The sequence below is a fragment of the Naegleria gruberi genome (assembly GCF_000004985.1).
Source record: "Naegleria gruberi genomic scaffold NAEGRscaffold_82, whole genome shotgun sequence".
NCBI classification, from domain to species: domain Eukaryota; phylum Heterolobosea; class Eutetramitea; order Acrasida; family Naegleriidae; genus Naegleria; species Naegleria gruberi.
The window spans coordinates 7,381-24,600 of NW_003163245.1; the positions used below are offsets into that span (position 1 = coordinate 7,381).

Below are 17,220 nucleotides of genomic sequence, written 5' to 3' on the forward strand. Positions count from 1 at the left end.
ACAGAACAATATGTGTCAACATGATTTATTAATAGACATCCGTGGAACAACCATTTTATTATGTTTTATTCATCTTCAACTTTTCATGTTGTTTTGCGACGTATCTGATGATGAAATTATTATGTTATCACCAACAAGAGGTGTCGTCAAAAACACCTACGTTGAAGTTGTAAATCATACGGACGTTCCGAAGTTTGGTGGAAAGAGACCTAATATGATGGAGGTTCAATTTAATGTTGGTAAATTTGATGGAACATGTAGTAAATATCCCATGATTTCTACGCCATACTGATAACTTGTAATACCAGACTGTAATCGAATTGTTTCCTGTTAACGTTACCTAAGAGCTGTAACACTACGAGCATCAGATGTAATGTATGCATGTTGCTGTCTCGTTATTATAGTCATTGGTTGTAGTCAGAAAACAATAACGTAAGTCTAAATATCAAATATAACTTACGATTTTCCGAATCATGGTACCTGTGCGATGTAAACACATCATTAGTAAAATATGTAGCTGTGTTAGAAAATGGAGCTTGTTACTGTGTATTTTATTGAAACCTGAGTTACTCTTTAGAGTTTTCTGACTTGTTCAGACATCTATATCTTTCTATGATTCTAAATACTGAGTATTAGCTCCGTGGTACACAATTGAATAATGGAAGTATTATGATGCAAAGAGCTTCCTATTCTTAGCGTAAGTACATAACAGCATGGTAGCAGTGAAAATTATAATCATAAGATCCTACTGTAAATATGAAGTACGTATTACTGTACTTCTCCTAAATGATTCAAGTTTCATAATAAATAGATGGTGTCCCTTGTAATTCCAATTCAATTCTTTACAAGTTGAAATACCTCTCTTTTTTGAAGACAGTTAGTTCCACGACAGTGATGTATACCATTACGAGTTCTCTCCTTAATGTTGGTAGAAATGACACCTTCTGCAGCAGGTTATTCAATTTCGTATAACAAGAACTCTTTATATATTCAATAAATCTGTTATGATTAGGATCTACACTATTGCCGTGTTGGTTAAAACGCCAATCGTAAGACATTAAGGTTCCTATAGAATATGACTACGTATTTTTCATAAACTTCGCAGTTTCCTAGAGAGTAAATACTATTACCTATCACTTTCAATCTTTCAATATTAAATTAGTATTTTAATTTTGCGTCGCAATAGTTACATTGTGAATCAAAGAGAGATCAACTATTTATCCTATTGCTCCAGTAAATATGAAGAGTTACAAATACTGAACTTGAAAAAGTACTTGAACTTAATATCCTTATTAGATTCATTTTATCATTTATTTGGAAAGGTTGTTCATGATAAAATTTATATTGTACAAAGGTTCACCGCCCTTTTGCTACACAATATAACACATTAGATAGACTAGACTGCAAATATTGTGTGTGTGCAATAGTGTTGTGATGTTGGTGGTGATGAACCTTAATAGAGATACAATATATCTCAACAACAAACTATTACTTGAACAACAATAAAAAAAACAAACAAAATGATTAAGGCTACAACTATTATTGCTAGTTTACTTATTATTGTATTGTGTACACAATATACAATGGCACAAACATGTAAGATTGGTACCTTGTTTAATCAATCACCTAAACAATGTACAGATTGTACAACATGTACAGGTGCAAATCCAACATGTGCTACTAGAAGTGATGATCTTGAAGTTTCTTCTAACTTGATTTTATTAACAGGTGATTGTAGGGTTGTTGGTATTGAACAAGCATGTTCTCGATATGATCCAAAGAATCAAAAATATGTTAATAATGATGGTTCATATAGAATTTGTAAGGCTTGGTGTGAAAAGAGAAAATCAACATGTAATGATCCAACTGATTGTTCAAATTATCCTACTACTGATTGTTGGAATAATTCTAATACTATGGTATTAAGTATGGGTACTTTTATTTTAATTCTCATTTCTATTCTTTTATTTTAAATAAATAATTGTATTAATATTGTATATTTAATATTACAATTTAATAGTATTACAAATAATCCAATCTCCAATAATTGAATCCAATCACTTTTATCAGTTGAAGTAATTGATATTTATTCTAAAAATATTAAATGATTACCATATGAAAATCATTTAAGTGAATGTAATTTACAAAATAATAATTTAATTAAAAAGAGGAACAGTTCAATAGATAATATTTCATATAATCAACAATTAAATTCACCTAATCAATTTATTAAGAATAATAATTTTAATAATTTATTAAATATTAATAATAATAATAACTTTAATTTAGAAATTAATAATGAAAATTCACCTAATGAAAGTATTGATTGTCAATCAATGTTAAAAAGTGTGAATTCAAATTATTCAAATTTATCTTCATTATCAAATAATTTAATGAATCCAATTTCAATTTCTAATTTTAATTCTAATATTATTATAGAAAATATAATTAATAATTTAAACACTTTAGTTTATTAAACATATAATACAACATTCAATTAATTGAAAAAATCATCTAGGAAAATTATTAGATCTTCAATTTCATTTAGAGAATTATTAAATTAATTTGTAAATAGTAATTTCTATTTTGAAATTTTAATAATTCATCATGGACATTGATTTATTGTAATAATGATTGTAAATAAATAAGGTATCAATGTCCATGAATTTTATAGAAATTACAATTATTTATAAATGGAAAGTAATATTTTCAATGTTATAGATAATGACATTTCAAAGACATTTGGGAGTATCAACTTCCAAACATTATTAATGTGGTGATCATTTTCAACATTTTTATTCGAATCATGAAATAGACAAGATGAATACCTACCATTTATGGCAAGTAAGATACTTTGTATTGCCGGCAATTGATTGAAAATGGCCCAATAGTACCATTTAATAACAATACATTCCCATTTGTGTTATCATGTTTATAAAACTTTTCATTTAAATAGGCGTTGGAGAGAAAACTCACTATATTAAAAAAACAACTCAACAAGCCTTTGAAATAGCCTTTGATGATAACTTACCACAAATTCTCGTTAGTTGAATTTTCACCACCTCTTCAACAATCTAATAATGCTAATATTCCATCAATTGATATTTATCATGCAACCTCAACTAACATGAAATATTCCACCACCACCACCAAAACAATCACAACACAACAATTACCTAAAAGAAGAGGTAGACCATGTACTAGACGAATTGATCCATCTATACCACTCATGACAATTACCAGAACTGAAATTATTTCAAATTCAATTGAACAACAACAATCAAATAATCTTGAAAAATTACTTCCCTATGAAAATCATACAACCATTCAACCTCTGAAATCCAAAACCTTAACTAATTCCAATATTAATAAGAGAAAGAGATCTTCAAGTAATTCAACAATTACTAATAATACTTCATATAATAACATTGATTGTATTCATCAACCATTGGAAAAGAAAAGTAAATTAATTGAAGATTATATTGAATCCAATGATGCAACATCACCACAACTTGCATTGCTATCAAAGCCAAACCATCAACAAAGGAGTAGTAGTGATATAAAGGGAGTAATTTCACCTCCAAATAGAAAAATTATTAGGACATCCATTTCAATCAAAGACTTATTAAATTGATAATATAGATGTGAGTCAATTATTTTCATTCTCATACAAATGAGGCCCGGGGACAAGTAAAAAATATATCGTTGGGGACAGCCCATAATTAAAAATAACCAGGGTACAATTATCTGGTTGATAGAGTTGGTGAATTGTTGATTCAATTCTTAACTAAAACTACCAATGTTGCACCAATGAACAGAGTACATAGGATAGAGTAGTATGATACTTTTTGTTTTTTTGAATTTCCTTTAATGTTGGTGAGGAATGATAATTGTTAGTAAAAGAAAATTAGCTCTTTTAGCGTTGTTTTTACTTGAAAATTAGAAGAAATATTGATAATTAATAAAGAAAAAGTTGAAACTCAGAAGAGAATCATAACCCGTAAGCTCTTGTGCTCGTATTGGCACTTTACATTTCGGAAGATAGTTTTAGGATTAACAAACAACCCTAAAATTACAAAGAAATCAATACGAAACTGAAATCCTGTTGTAAATCAGGAAACCAACACAATCAGTGGTGGTATTATATCAATTTAATAACATTTTGATCGCACCCTTGTTGTATGAAGTAGTTTTTGAGAATACAAAATGATACTCAAAAAAGGCGAGCTGATTATCTCATCAACCAAAGAGAATCAACATCTAACAAATCAGAATCCTAACCCCATACAATTTTACTATAATTTTTGTGGTCTTTCTTGTAAAGTAATATTTGACTTTTCTATACCCAAATATTTTCCATCTGTCCGCAACAACATATTCTTTATTAGTCCCCAGGCCTCAATGGATATTTTGATTTGCAGGTGATTTCGGTAAATTTGTAATTGAAGCCTTAAAGACCAAGAGAAGAATCATGTATTAATAATAGGTGAATTTTAAGTCCGTTAAATTTTAAGACGTTAAACATGTAGAACATCAATAAGGGAATTATTAAATTAATAATTTTAATTATTACCATTTATAAATAAGAAATATGCCAGATGAAAATTTTAAGGATTTGGCAATTATTGAATAAAGACTTGATGTTATTTGAAAGGATTTCAAAGTTGGCTCATTCTTCAGCTAATTATCAAAAGATTGTTGTTTGATTTCTTCTTTAAAACACAAAAAAGTTGTTTTTCCAATCATTTGTGAAGCCAATCTCCAGACGTGGCTAATAATTTATTCAAAACGAGGCCAATGAACATATTTGAATACTTTTATACAAAGTGATGTAAGATAATCCGAGTGATAGGTATCATATCAATTAATCATTTTCGACACATGCCTAAATTGAAACTGATTACATTGATGTTTTAAAATGGAACAATACAATCAATAGGTTCAAATGTCTATTTATCTCACATTAATGTGATTATACTTTTAGATTTGTTCTTCATGATATGTAGTTGAACAATGTCATAAATGCCATTTAAAGGCCTTTAAAAATGTGATGTAAATGATCTCGGTGATGGAGATGAGAATCAACTTGTCAATAATAGTACCTTGTTCTATATTAATACGTCATATTGTCTCGATTGGTCTTTACATCCCTCCCACAATTCAATGTTCTAAAGGTTTTATCAAGGTCAACAATCTAATTAAAAAAAGAAACAAAATGTTCTACAACAAAATTTCAATGGTTGAATTTGCAAAGCCTTCAAATAATTCCAACTCTAAAATAACAAAGAAACAACACAATAATGTCCAAGTAAAAGTAACACGTATTGAAACCAATGATATCAATCCACAAATATGTAAATTACAACCCTATGAAAGTCAATTCTACATTCAAAAACCAATTAAAAGAAATAAGAAACCAGACGAAACTAGGAAACCTTCACAAATGAATAATACCACTATCATTACATCACCACCTCCACCACAATCAACACTACCAACAATATCATCAACATTATGTGAGTTAAATCATGTTGATGGTAGTGATTATCAAATGACTGTTAATAATAATCAAATAATGACTCAAGCAAAGAGACCAATTATAAGGACATCAATTTCAATAAACGAACTATTAAATTAAATATTTTCATTAATTAGGTGAGATGTAAACTTGTTAAAATTGAGCTTTTTCAAAATAGTTCTCAATGATGAAGTCTATTTAAACCAATTATTATTCTATTTGTTGATAAAGTGAGCTATTACAATATTGCATGGTAAATTTGTATATTTAAAGAAATTATATCAATTAAAATGGTGTTTTTTATGGATCTATAATAGAAACATAATTTTCCAATTCCAACATGTCACTTTGTATTTAGCGATTTGATTGTCTAAATTAATCATACCTTTCAAAACAGGACACTGTACCATTACAATACCTCAATTGTATCATACCACCTGTCATAATTATTATATATTATTTAAATGATTTTCATCCTTCACAACAGCCATATATCTCCTCTTCCATTAAGAATTTTGATAAACATGCCAATCAAATAATAAACCAAGAAAATGACAAGAGTTGAAATTCAAAATTGTTTTAAATTACTTCCTTTTGAAACAATATTCATTGCTAAAGATTCAGCTTCATCAGAACATCAATCTGAAGAGATGACATCAAGTTGAAAGACAACCATTAAAAATCCAAAAATGAGGCTAGAGATTTGGCCTGATCATTAATCAAGAATTAATATTTGAACTTTTTGCATCTAATAATGGATTAAGGTTTATTATGGAGATTAAAAATTCTACTTTAGTATTATACAGTTTTTAATAACTAGTGAGTTATATATCTCACTAAAATCACGATTACTTGAGAAATAAAAACACAATAACCACCAAATGTATTATAGTAAATTATCAATAGTTCAATTTAAAGAAGTCAAGTCTTCAAACAAGTCATCACTGCCAACCTCCATTGTTACCAAGAGAAGACGTGGAAGACCAGCAAAGAATGATCCAAAACCAATATTACCAATAGGTTATTTACAAATGATTACCTCTACAGAATCACTAGCTAGTTCTAATAGTAGTGTTGATAAAGTGGTACTACTTGATACTCCTAATCATTGTCGACAAGAGGATCTTGATTTCAAAGGCTTGTCGCAGAGTGGTAATAGTATGACCTATTTTCATAACAAGGCTTGTTGTAGCAAGGAGGAGAGTAGCAATAATAATATTAGCTTTCTAACAACACTTAATTCGAGGCTACATCCACAACCTATTTTCAATACAACATGTAATAATAATAATTGTCATCATTCACCATCATCCACTAATAATAATAATGTAAATAATTTCATCATGATGAAGAGCAATGATGATAATATTGATATTGATAATAATACAAGAAGATGTTCAATGTTTGTAAATTATCAATGTGATGTAGATGATGAAAATAGCAACTTTTCACAAAGTAGAAGTATTCACAGTAGTGGTAACAGCAAAGTTATTTGTATTAATATGAGAAATAGGCGTCCATGCAGGACTTCAATATCAATAAAAGACTTGTTGAATTAATTTTTTTATTAATTATTTAAATTGTTTTTGTTGCAACGGCAATTTGTTTTAAAATCCCAATTCGAATTGATGGACGAATTTTAAAATATAAAATTACTCGATTCAACAAAATGTTCCAATTACGGTATTACTTTCGTTTTGTTACAAATCAATTCTGACAGAAATCCCCCTTAGCTCAGTCGGTAGAGCGTCAGACTGTTAATCTGCAGGTCGGTGGTTCGAGCCCACCAGGGGGAGATCTAGAATTTTATTTAACAATCTTTAGGAATCTTTTGCATTGTCTTGCCATTTCCTCCTTAAATTCAAGCAATTCCTCACCTCCTCCTTCACAATTCTTCACAACTGCCAAATAAAATCTCTTAATTCCCACATGATTATTAATAACAAATAAACTTAGTGAGTCAACTTGTTCCTCTGTTAAAAAACCTTCCTTTTCTAATTTAAATAAAATTGCCTGAATTTCAATCCATATATTCTCCTCACTATTTTCAAATGTTGATAAAGATGATCTGGATTGTTGTTGATTTTTCTGATCATTTTCCTCATCTGATAATTTGTTAACTTCTGCTGCTGATGTTGAAATATTTTGTTGTGAATATCCATCTGATAATAATATTTCATCTTCTGATCCATTTACAATTTCAAATACTTCATGTTCATTCTTTAATTCTTCTAAACTATTATTGCTACTATTGCTAGTATTGCTATTATTCTGATTCATCATAGCAATAACATCATTTTCATCATTATTATTAATATTACTATTATTGGATGATTCTACAACTTGAGAATTATTCACAATTTGTACATTTTGATCATTATTTACATTACTACTATTATTTACATTATTATTATCAATATTATTATCATGATTATTATTCATTGCATTAATTTTAATAGTTTCTAATTTATCATTCAATATATTTTCAACTCTTTCTTTTAAATTATTTAACTTGTTAACAATTTGAGATGCACTTGGTCTCTTTTCAGGTTCAATTTCCACACAATCAAATAAAATTTGTAAATATTCATCTTTTCCAATTAATTTTTGAACATTTGTTACTTTTTCATTTGGTTTTAAATAATCTGAAATTTTCTTCTTATTAGTTGGAATTTTAAAATCAATTTTTAATTGACCTGAATATAACATGAATGCGACAATACATCCAAATGACCAAATATCAACTTTTTCACTATACGAATCTTCATTATAAATTTCAGGAGCTAAATATAACATTGTACCACATGCTGTTCTTGCAAGTGAACTTTGAACATTTTTAGCTAATCCAAAATCACTTAATTTCATAATTGGTTTCATATCATTACTATAATTAGTATTATTATTATTAGTATTATTTGAATTTTCAAATGTTACAAAAATATTTGATGGTTTTAAATCTCGATGTATAATATTTCTCTCATGTATATATTCCAATGCTAATGCTATTTGAATTAACCATTCAATTATTTCCAATTCATTCCAATTTCCAATTTTATTCCAATAATTAACTTTCCTAACATAGAACATGCTTAAATCACCTGATTCACAATATGGCATTATAATATTCAATACAAGTGATACCATTTCATTATTATTATCACCACCACTATTAGTATTATTATCATGTTGTTTTTCCTGATTAATCATCATCATTCGTTTTTCAATAAAAAATGATAAAGTAGGTAAAATGTTAACATGTTTCAATTGTTGTAGAATTAAAATTTCATTAAATACACTATCAGATGCAACTGATTTGTTTCTACCAACATTATCATTAAATATTATATCCATCCTTTTAAGTGCATAATATTTACTTGTAGAAATATTTCCATTATTATTATTATTATTAGAATGAATAGAATTATTATTTAATAAGGAAGAAGTTACAGATGCATTTTCATCTCTCACCAGAAATACGCATGCTTGTCCACCTCTTCCTAATAATCTTTCAATTACATAATTTCCAACTCTTGTTTCATTTAAAAAGGAAACTTTACGCAAATCACTAATTGAATTTTCATTTAAATTAGTTTCTAATAACCACATATCATTAGCTCTAGCAACTAATTTATCTTTATCAACAATTCCACCAAATATTAATGCTTTACCACTATTAGAAATTGGTTGAATGATAAATCCAATACGCGCAGGTAGTGAATTTCTTTTATCATTCATTATTTCATTATTATTATCACTCATATTACCATTTATGGTAGTATTGAAGGTATTATTAAATTTTTTCCATTGTAAAGTTTCCAAATCCAATACAAAAGTATTATTTAAATAAAGTTTTTTATAAACACCTCCTACTAGTATTAGAAATTTACCCAAAACAACACATTTATGATCACTTCTCCTTTCAGGATAATCCTCCGATGGATCTCTATCAGGTAATAAATTCTTCCATCTATAGGAATCAATATCAAATAACCATAAATCATTGGTTTGAATTCCCTTTTCTAAAACTCCACCAAATAATAGAATTTTATCTTTAACTAATCCACACCAATGATTATATCTAGGAAGTGGTATATTATTATTATTAGAAATATTACCATTATTAGAAGTATTATTAGAAGTATTATTAATATTTTGATATTCAATTTTTTTCCATTCAAATATAAAATTCTTATAATCTAAAATATTTAATAACCACATATCATTTCTAAATGAACCATCATATCCACCATATAATAATATTGAATTATTACTAATAGGTGTTAGAGAATGATAATATCTTGCTGTTGGTATTTTAATTCCTAAATTCATTGTAAAACCATCTTTAATCATGAAATTATGTGAATCTGTAAATGTTGGAATCCAAGTTGAGTATTGTGAATTTTTAAATAGTGAATAATATTCATTATCTTCTTGTTCAATAGTAGATGATGATGATTGTGATGATTGTGAATGAGATGAATGAGATGAATTAGATGGTTTGTAATAACCTTTTAATTTACCTTCATGCCAAGTCATAGTTTCCAAATTTAGAAACCAAACATCGTTTAATCGAATTTTTTTATCTGCAATTCCACCAAATATTAAAATAAATTTACTTTCTGGAATTGTACACATTCCATGACGTTCTCTTGGAATTGGAAATAAATATTTTAGGCAATGTGTTGGTGATTTTACTATATTTGGAATATTTTTCTTTAATTGGTTTAATTCTTCAAATATTAAATTTGATATTTTCTTTAAAAATTCAACCATTTTAGTTTGATAATTTTTAAATATTATTTCCAAATTTAATTTTTTAGATTGATTTACATTTTCCATATTTGGTAATTTTCCAATTTTCTTTTTTAGAAATAATTTTAAAGAAACTTCCAAACTTTCATTAGAAAGTGAATCTTGTCTCAAAATTTGATTCATTAAATTATTTAAATAAGTATGTAAATAGGTTAATTCATCTTTTCTATTATTAGATTTTATAAAATTGGCAACATTTGTAAATTCAACAATTGCACCTGGATCTATAAAATCAAATTTTCTAATCATGTATGTTTCTAATTTTACAATAAATATTACAATATATTACAATAAATATTATAATATATTACAATATTGTAAAATGTATTATTAAAATAACTTACTAGGAGAAAATAACCAAACATTATTAATTCTCTTAAATCCAATACTAATACCTCCCATAAATGCAATAATACTTTCATTATCATCGATGTTATTAGATGATGATATCAGACAATCTAATACACATGAAGCATGTCCTGATAATGGAGGTGGTATATCTGTTTTACTCCAATCAGTAATATCATCACTATTATTATTATTATTAACATTATTAGTAGTAGTACTTTTATTGTTGAATGATGATGATGATGAAGAGGATGAATTTCTATTGGATGATTTTTTTGATTGTTTATTCCGATGATCATCAAATAATTTATTATTATTATTTAATGATGATGATGGTGAGGATGATGATGAATTATTTTGATGAGTTGAAGAAGTGAATGTTTTTAAATCATTGAGAGGAATGGATTGGAAGGAAATGGAAAGTGTGGAAAGTGTTTTATTTTCCATTTTTTTTGTGTTCTTTAATATTGAAATTGTAAAACATTAATAAATAGATCAATATTAAAAAAAAATATTTAAAAGCAAATATTCAAGCTTCAGTCAGCCACCAATAATCGAAAAAAATAAACATAAATAGATCAAGAAGTTGTCAAGTCGAAAAGCAAACGAGTTACAACAAATATTACTAATTGTGGAGGTGATCAATAATAATAATATAATAATAATAATATTATATAATCGATATATATATGGAGAGGGAAATATTTTCGGATGATGTTTGTTTTGAAATAATTTCCATGATTGATTCTTCGTGGTTTATTTTAAATAATTGCGCTTTCATTTCAAAACAATTCTTTAATGTGATCAAGGAACGTTCAAGCCTTGTCATTCAATTCAGAGAAAAATTTACAGAGAAACGAATTGAATTATTTAGGAAAAGTCAATTTATGAATAGAATTGTGAATCTTAAATTTTCTAATTGGTTGCTTGATGCCATTGAAAAAATCAAATTCATCACTGAAATGAAACAATTAACATTACTTGATATAGGTTACAATCAAATTGGTGTAGAAGGAGCCAAATTGATAAGTGAAATGAAACAATTAACATTACTTAATATTGGAACCAATGAAATTGGTGATGAGGGAGCCATAATGATAAGTGAAATGAAACAATTAACATTTCTTGATATTGGTGGCAATCAAATTAGTGATGAAGGAGCCAGGTCAATAAGTAAAATGAGGCAATTAACATTTCTTGATATTTATGGCAATGGAATTGGTGATAAAGGAGCCAAATCAATAAGTGAAATGCAACAATTAACATTACTTAATATTGGTGGCAATCAAATTGGTGATGAAGGAGCCAAATTGATAAGTCAAATGAAACAATTAACATTTCTTGATATTTATTGCAATGAAATTGATGTAGAAGGAGCCAAATGCATAAGTGAAATGCAACAATTAACATCACTTAATATTGGTAGCAATGAAATTGGTGTAGAAGGAGTCAAGTTCTTAAGTGAAATGCAACAATTAACATCACTTAATATTGGTGAAAATCTAATTGGTGATGAAGGAGCCAAATTGATAAGTCAAATGAAACAATTAACATTTCTTGATATTTATTGCAATGAAATTGGTGTAGAAGGAGCCAAATCAATTAGCGAAATGCAACAATTAACATCACTTAATATTGGTGAAAATGGAATTGGTGATGAAGGAGCCAAATTGATAAGTGAAATGAAACAATTAACATTTCTTGATATTTATTGCAATGAAATTGGTGTTGAGGGAGCCAAATACATAAGTGAAATGAAACAATTAACATCACTTAATATATCTAACAATCAAATTGGTGTATGAAGGAGTCAAATTATTAACATGTTAATAACTTATTGTCTTTTTTCAGTAATGCCATCTGCTTTAACATCACTGTCCATACAAGGGAATAATAGGAACCTTGTTTATGTAATAGCTCAGTTAAATGAATTCAAAGACGCAATCTGTTAATGTTTGTCTTGTCAAATTTTCAAATAATCTTTCCTTGATTTTTGTAAATTCTTCCACAATTTTAAATTGAAATGAAAACATGAAACCCATTTTGATATTTGCCTCTATTTTCGATTCTTTAACAAAATTTGAAAACATTAATTGAACTTGAAATAAATCAGGATTTGAATGAAATGGTCTAAATGATGCCATACAAGGACTCTCAATATTTCTCTGATCAGAGATGGCAATTGCTGAAGGTGAATAATTAATAATATCATCTTCTGAAATCATTTGACCATTCTTTGCTAATTGGTAAAGTACCTTGTCAGAGTATCCACCATTTAAATCACCAGATTGACATGAATCAATGTTGGTAATTGATTGGTTAAATTTCTTCCAATTTCTTTCAATTTGAAATGATAAATCTATTGGTTCAATTTCTTTATCATCATTTAAAGAATATACTACTGGATAAACTCTTCTCACACTATTCTCTTCCAAGTCAAAAATATGCCATCTCAATTCATTTAACATAAAGTATTGGAAAGTTTCAGGTTTAGATTGATTAGAGCAAGAACATAATAGATAAAATCTATCATTCAATTCACACATGATATGTTTCATATGCACTGCATCTTCATCTGAGATTGGATGTTTCTCATTTTGAGATGTACATTCTTTCAATGAGTTCCAAACCGAGTCACTTTTGTTTTCAAGTGTAAATAACAGATTTGGATAATAATCAACATTTAAAAGTTGTTTCTTCTGTTGTTTCGTCAAGTTTGGGAAATCTTTCAATGTTGAATGTTGTTTCATTGTTTCTAATAAAATTTTCCAATAATTATCTCTTGAAATTTGGCAATGTATTTGTTCAGAATCGAATTCATCGTACAAATATTCAGTCTCTAATGGAATCATATCCTTAGATTCCATCCAATATCCATTCTTTTTCAATGGAATCAGATTCATTTCATCATTATTTTCAATTAGCAAATATTGAGGAGTATAATTTGCTGGAATTACACTTTTACAATTTAGGGAAAAGACAAAACGTGGAATTGCAGATTGATTATCTAATAACAGTAATCCATATATTCTCAAATTGTAAGTATTTGAATTTGAATAATGTTCGCGATATCGTCTATTGCTCCTACAATATGTACACCTATAGAAATTAAATTGATAGGTCCAGTGGTGACAACAATCACACGGTACATATTCATAATTTTCATCAACTTCAAAGGTTTGCAATAGTGGAAAGTGTGAATTGTCCTTGATGTTTCTTGTGGGGTTGTGTTGTGGCATTTTATTTGTTGATTTTGTTTAAATATTCGAAAATAGTAGTAAAAACTTAAAGAAAATAGGAAACAAGAGGAATGAACTTCCGTTAATCTTGGTTTATGTTCCTTATTTGTGAGAAATGAACTTTAAGCGGAAAGCATTCCGTTCTTTTTACAAGTTGTAATACTTCCACCAATTTTTATTCTTAACCAAATAAAGTTTACAAAAATTATTTTATTCCATGGTGAAGGTGGAATTATTAACAGGACAAATAGCTCAAAAACAAAACTGCAAAGATCACTTCCGGGTTTTTTACAGCAATCACCTTCCATGACCCTAGCCTGCAGCTTCTCCTCCATAAGTGATGTGTTTTAATTGCAGTGTGATTGCTGAGAATATTAATCATTGGTAGAGCATCTGTAAAATTGTTTGGAAAAAATAATCGTAACTTTTGGTTAGAATCAATTAAGTAATAAAACGAAAAGAAGAGACTGCATTGTTAACAATAACTATTACTGCAATATGATATTTAACTCTCGCCTCTAAACTCTTTTATTTACAATTATACAGTGTGGTATGGTGATTGATACTGTAGTGAGATAGATCTACAACAATTAATTACTAGTAATATTACTATACAATTCAATAAATTGTTGATCTAACATTCTCACTTTACTTCCAGCAAATCGTCTATATTCATCGAAAATACTTGTGAGTGACCAATTTTGAGTCTTCCTCAAACATCCAACCAGAACACCAGTTCTATGTTTTCCCTTGTTGCAATGTATTAAAATTGGATGATTTTTAGGATTTAATAATTCTGTAATAGCCTTTCTGATGGCATCTTCTGGTATGTGTACAAATGGTTCCTTGTTTCCTTCAATACCAAATTGAAATATTCTAATTCCAACTTTTCTACAAAATTCCATATTATTATGAGCATATTGTTCAGGACAGAGGTAACAAATTGATTTGAGTCCAATCTTCTTGAGGAAGGGAAAATTCTTCTTGTTTGGATATCCTGATCTAAATACACCAGGCATTACCATACAAAAATTAATTGGTGGAATTAATATTTCCTCTCTTCCTATTGGATTAGGTGGTGCTGTTGATGATAAAAATGTAGAGGGAATTATGACAGAATCTAAACTTGTTTCCTCTTGTTTTTGTTGTTGTTGTTGTTGTTGTATTATTGAATCATGATTATTATTTTTAATTGATGATGATATAGATGATAATGGTGATGAATCTATTGTTGGTGTGCTAATTTGTTTTTCCTCTTCTACTACTAACGAATTTGAAGCAGCATCTTTAGACATTTTTTATTTAAATTAATTTACAATTAAATATTAAAATCAAACTTTACACAACTGGATCAATTGAAATATAAGTCTCACAAGTACCAATTCCTTTCACTTTGACACCAGTTCTATGGGTAAACTTAGAGGCAAGATCTTGTGGTAATTTTTCATATGTTTTTGTACAAATTTGAAGGTGATTAGTAAGACTTGTAGATTGCATTCTTGAAGCAAAATTTACAGTAGCTCCCCAAACGTCATAAGCAGGCTTCTTCTTACCGACAATACCAGCAACAACTTCACCTGTACTCAAACCAATTTTAACATTCACTTTGAATTTAGATGTTTTGTTCATATCAGAAACAATTTGTGCCATTTCAAAGGCTCCTCTTACTGCATTTTCCGCAAAATTATTATTCTGTTCTGGTAAACCACTTGCCAACATATCTATTTCTCATTAGAATCCAATTGAATTGAAATACTTACAATTATCACCAATGGTTTTGATCTTTTCCAATTGATATTTTTGTATCGTAACATCAAACTTTTCGAAAATGGAATCCAAAAAGCTTATCAGATTCTTTGGAGAAATTTCCATTGACAATTGGTTAAAGTTCTCAATGTCACTAAACATGATTGTTGCTTGATCGTGGAAGTCGTGAATAAGATCACCATTTACAACTCTAGAGGCTATAGAGGCTGGGAAAATTTGTTCAGCCAAGTGTTTGTACTGTTCTGTCTTTGTAATGACGGCTGTCATATCTCTGGCAAACCCAAGGAAAATTCTTTGGTCCTTGTCATCTTTGATTTCAGTAATTTTAAGTTCAACAGGAAAAATTTCTCCTGATTTTCTTTTGCCATTAACAACTCTGGTTTTGTCAACAACTCTCTTAATACCAGTCTTGATGTATCTGTTCACAAAGGCATTGTGATTGATAGCAATTTCATCAGGCATAATTACCGTCAGTGAATTGCCAATAATTTCACTTGCTCTAATACCAAAAACATGTTCAGCAGCAGGATTCCATGTGTTAACAATTGATAGAGTATCAATGGCAACGATAGGAATTGTTGAAAGTTGTGTTACTGCACTGTGGAACTGGAATGATTGTTGTTGAACTTCCCCTTCCTCAGCAGTATTATTTCCTTCATTATTTTCTTCTCCAATTAAACTCTTTCTATCCATACTAGCCTGACTGTTACCATCACCATCCTCGTCATCGTCTTCATTGTCATCAGCAGCTGCAGCATTCTGATTCTTTAAAACATCTTCAAAATTACTTCCTTTCTGCATACCTTCAGGTTGAAGATAACAAATGAAGAATGGTAAACCATTTTTGATCATTTCGGTAATTCGTACACCAACCTTCTTGATCGGAGTTTTTGGATCCTTAATATCATACACAACCTTTTCTGCAAGCATTGATTTAGATCTAAGCTGCAAGTAATCTCTAATTCTTTTCTGAAGTTCACCTGCACTATTTTCATTCAAAATAAGGCAAACATTCTTCGACTGCAAATCTTTGAGGGATTTTCCAAACAATTCCTCACCGAAACTATTCATTGAATGAATATTTGTTTTTGTATCTACAACGAACACTGGACACATGCAAGCAGAGATATGTTCATCCATTTGGAATGCTGGTTCTCCTTGTTCTCCATCATTATATTCTTCAACACCATCAAATTCATCTTCTGTTGGGAGGTCATCCTTGAAATCCACTATTGGTTTGTTATTGTTCATTTCCTCAATGTCATTATTTTGAGGAACATTATTTATATTGTTATTGTTGGTATTATTAATATCTTGTTTTTGAATATTATTATTTACTGGAGGATTAGAAGAAGAAGATGTTGTCGATGGATTTTGTTGTTTCTCTGGGATATACTTTGGTTGATCCTCATAAGTCTTTGTTTTTTGTACATTAGCCTTTGTGTCGTTCTTACTAGCAACGTTATTATCCTTACTATTGTCCTTCTTTTGAGAGTTTCCTTGAGGTGGTTTGCTAACAATCGCTCCCATCGTGTA

The 17,220-nt window shown here is 28.6% G+C and overlaps 9 protein-coding genes and 1 non-coding gene across 10 annotated transcripts; 6 read left to right on the plus strand and 4 right to left on the minus strand.

The window, feature by feature from the left end:
- Positions 1-1,520: 1,520 nt before the first annotated feature.
- Positions 1,521-1,973, plus strand: NAEGRDRAFT_75557 (uncharacterized protein; the record flags this gene model as incomplete). Its single annotated transcript, XM_002669395.1, has 1 exon — positions 1,521-1,973. One exon carries the CDS (start codon positions 1,521-1,523, stop codon positions 1,971-1,973), a length of 453 nt encoding a protein of 150 aa, XP_002669441.1.
- Positions 1,974-3,127: 1,154 nt separating this feature from the next.
- Positions 3,128-3,634, plus strand: NAEGRDRAFT_75558 (uncharacterized protein; the record flags this gene model as incomplete). Its single annotated transcript, XM_002669396.1, has 1 exon — positions 3,128-3,634. One exon carries the CDS (start codon positions 3,128-3,130, stop codon positions 3,632-3,634), a length of 507 nt encoding a protein of 168 aa, XP_002669442.1.
- A 1,581-nt stretch (positions 3,635-5,215) lies between these two features.
- NAEGRDRAFT_75559 (uncharacterized protein) lies at positions 5,216-5,638 on the plus strand (the record flags this gene model as incomplete). Its single annotated transcript, XM_002669397.1, has 1 exon — positions 5,216-5,638. The coding sequence occupies one exon, from the start codon at positions 5,216-5,218 to the stop codon at positions 5,636-5,638; it is 423 nt and encodes a 140-aa protein (XP_002669443.1).
- A 761-nt stretch (positions 5,639-6,399) lies between these two features.
- NAEGRDRAFT_75560 (uncharacterized protein) lies at positions 6,400-7,077 on the plus strand (the record flags this gene model as incomplete). The annotated part of the gene is made up of 1 exon (XM_002669398.1): positions 6,400-7,077. One exon carries the CDS (start codon positions 6,400-6,402, stop codon positions 7,075-7,077), a length of 678 nt encoding a protein of 225 aa, XP_002669444.1.
- Positions 7,078-7,241: 164 nt separating this feature from the next.
- Positions 7,242-7,314, plus strand: NAEGRDRAFT_t795. The gene has a single exon. It is a non-coding gene; the product is annotated as a tRNA-Asn (tRNA).
- Positions 7,315-7,324: 10 nt separating this feature from the next.
- NAEGRDRAFT_75561 (uncharacterized protein) lies at positions 7,325-11,125 on the minus strand (the record flags this gene model as incomplete). The annotated part of the gene is made up of 2 exons (XM_002669429.1): positions 7,325-10,587; positions 10,675-11,125. The coding sequence occupies 2 exons, from the start codon at positions 11,123-11,125 to the stop codon at positions 7,325-7,327; spliced, it is 3,714 nt and encodes a 1,237-aa protein (XP_002669475.1).
- Positions 11,126-11,640: 515 nt separating this feature from the next.
- Positions 11,641-12,483, plus strand: NAEGRDRAFT_75562 (uncharacterized protein; the record flags this gene model as incomplete). Its single annotated transcript, XM_002669399.1, has 1 exon — positions 11,641-12,483. One exon carries the CDS (start codon positions 11,641-11,643, stop codon positions 12,481-12,483), a length of 843 nt encoding a protein of 280 aa, XP_002669445.1.
- A 117-nt stretch (positions 12,484-12,600) lies between these two features.
- Positions 12,601-13,917, minus strand: NAEGRDRAFT_75563 (uncharacterized protein; the record flags this gene model as incomplete). The annotated part of the gene is made up of 1 exon (XM_002669430.1): positions 12,601-13,917. One exon carries the CDS (start codon positions 13,915-13,917, stop codon positions 12,601-12,603), a length of 1,317 nt encoding a protein of 438 aa, XP_002669476.1.
- A 590-nt stretch (positions 13,918-14,507) lies between these two features.
- Positions 14,508-14,936, minus strand: NAEGRDRAFT_75564 (uncharacterized protein; the record flags this gene model as incomplete). Its single annotated transcript, XM_002669431.1, has 1 exon — positions 14,508-14,936. The coding sequence occupies one exon, from the start codon at positions 14,934-14,936 to the stop codon at positions 14,508-14,510; it is 429 nt and encodes a 142-aa protein (XP_002669477.1).
- A 319-nt stretch (positions 14,937-15,255) lies between these two features.
- NAEGRDRAFT_75565 (uncharacterized protein) lies at positions 15,256-17,214 on the minus strand (the record flags this gene model as incomplete). Its single annotated transcript, XM_002669432.1, has 2 exons — positions 15,256-15,638; positions 15,678-17,214. 2 exons carry the CDS (start codon positions 17,212-17,214, stop codon positions 15,256-15,258), a joined length of 1,920 nt encoding a protein of 639 aa, XP_002669478.1.
- Positions 17,215-17,220: the final 6 nt, after the last annotated feature.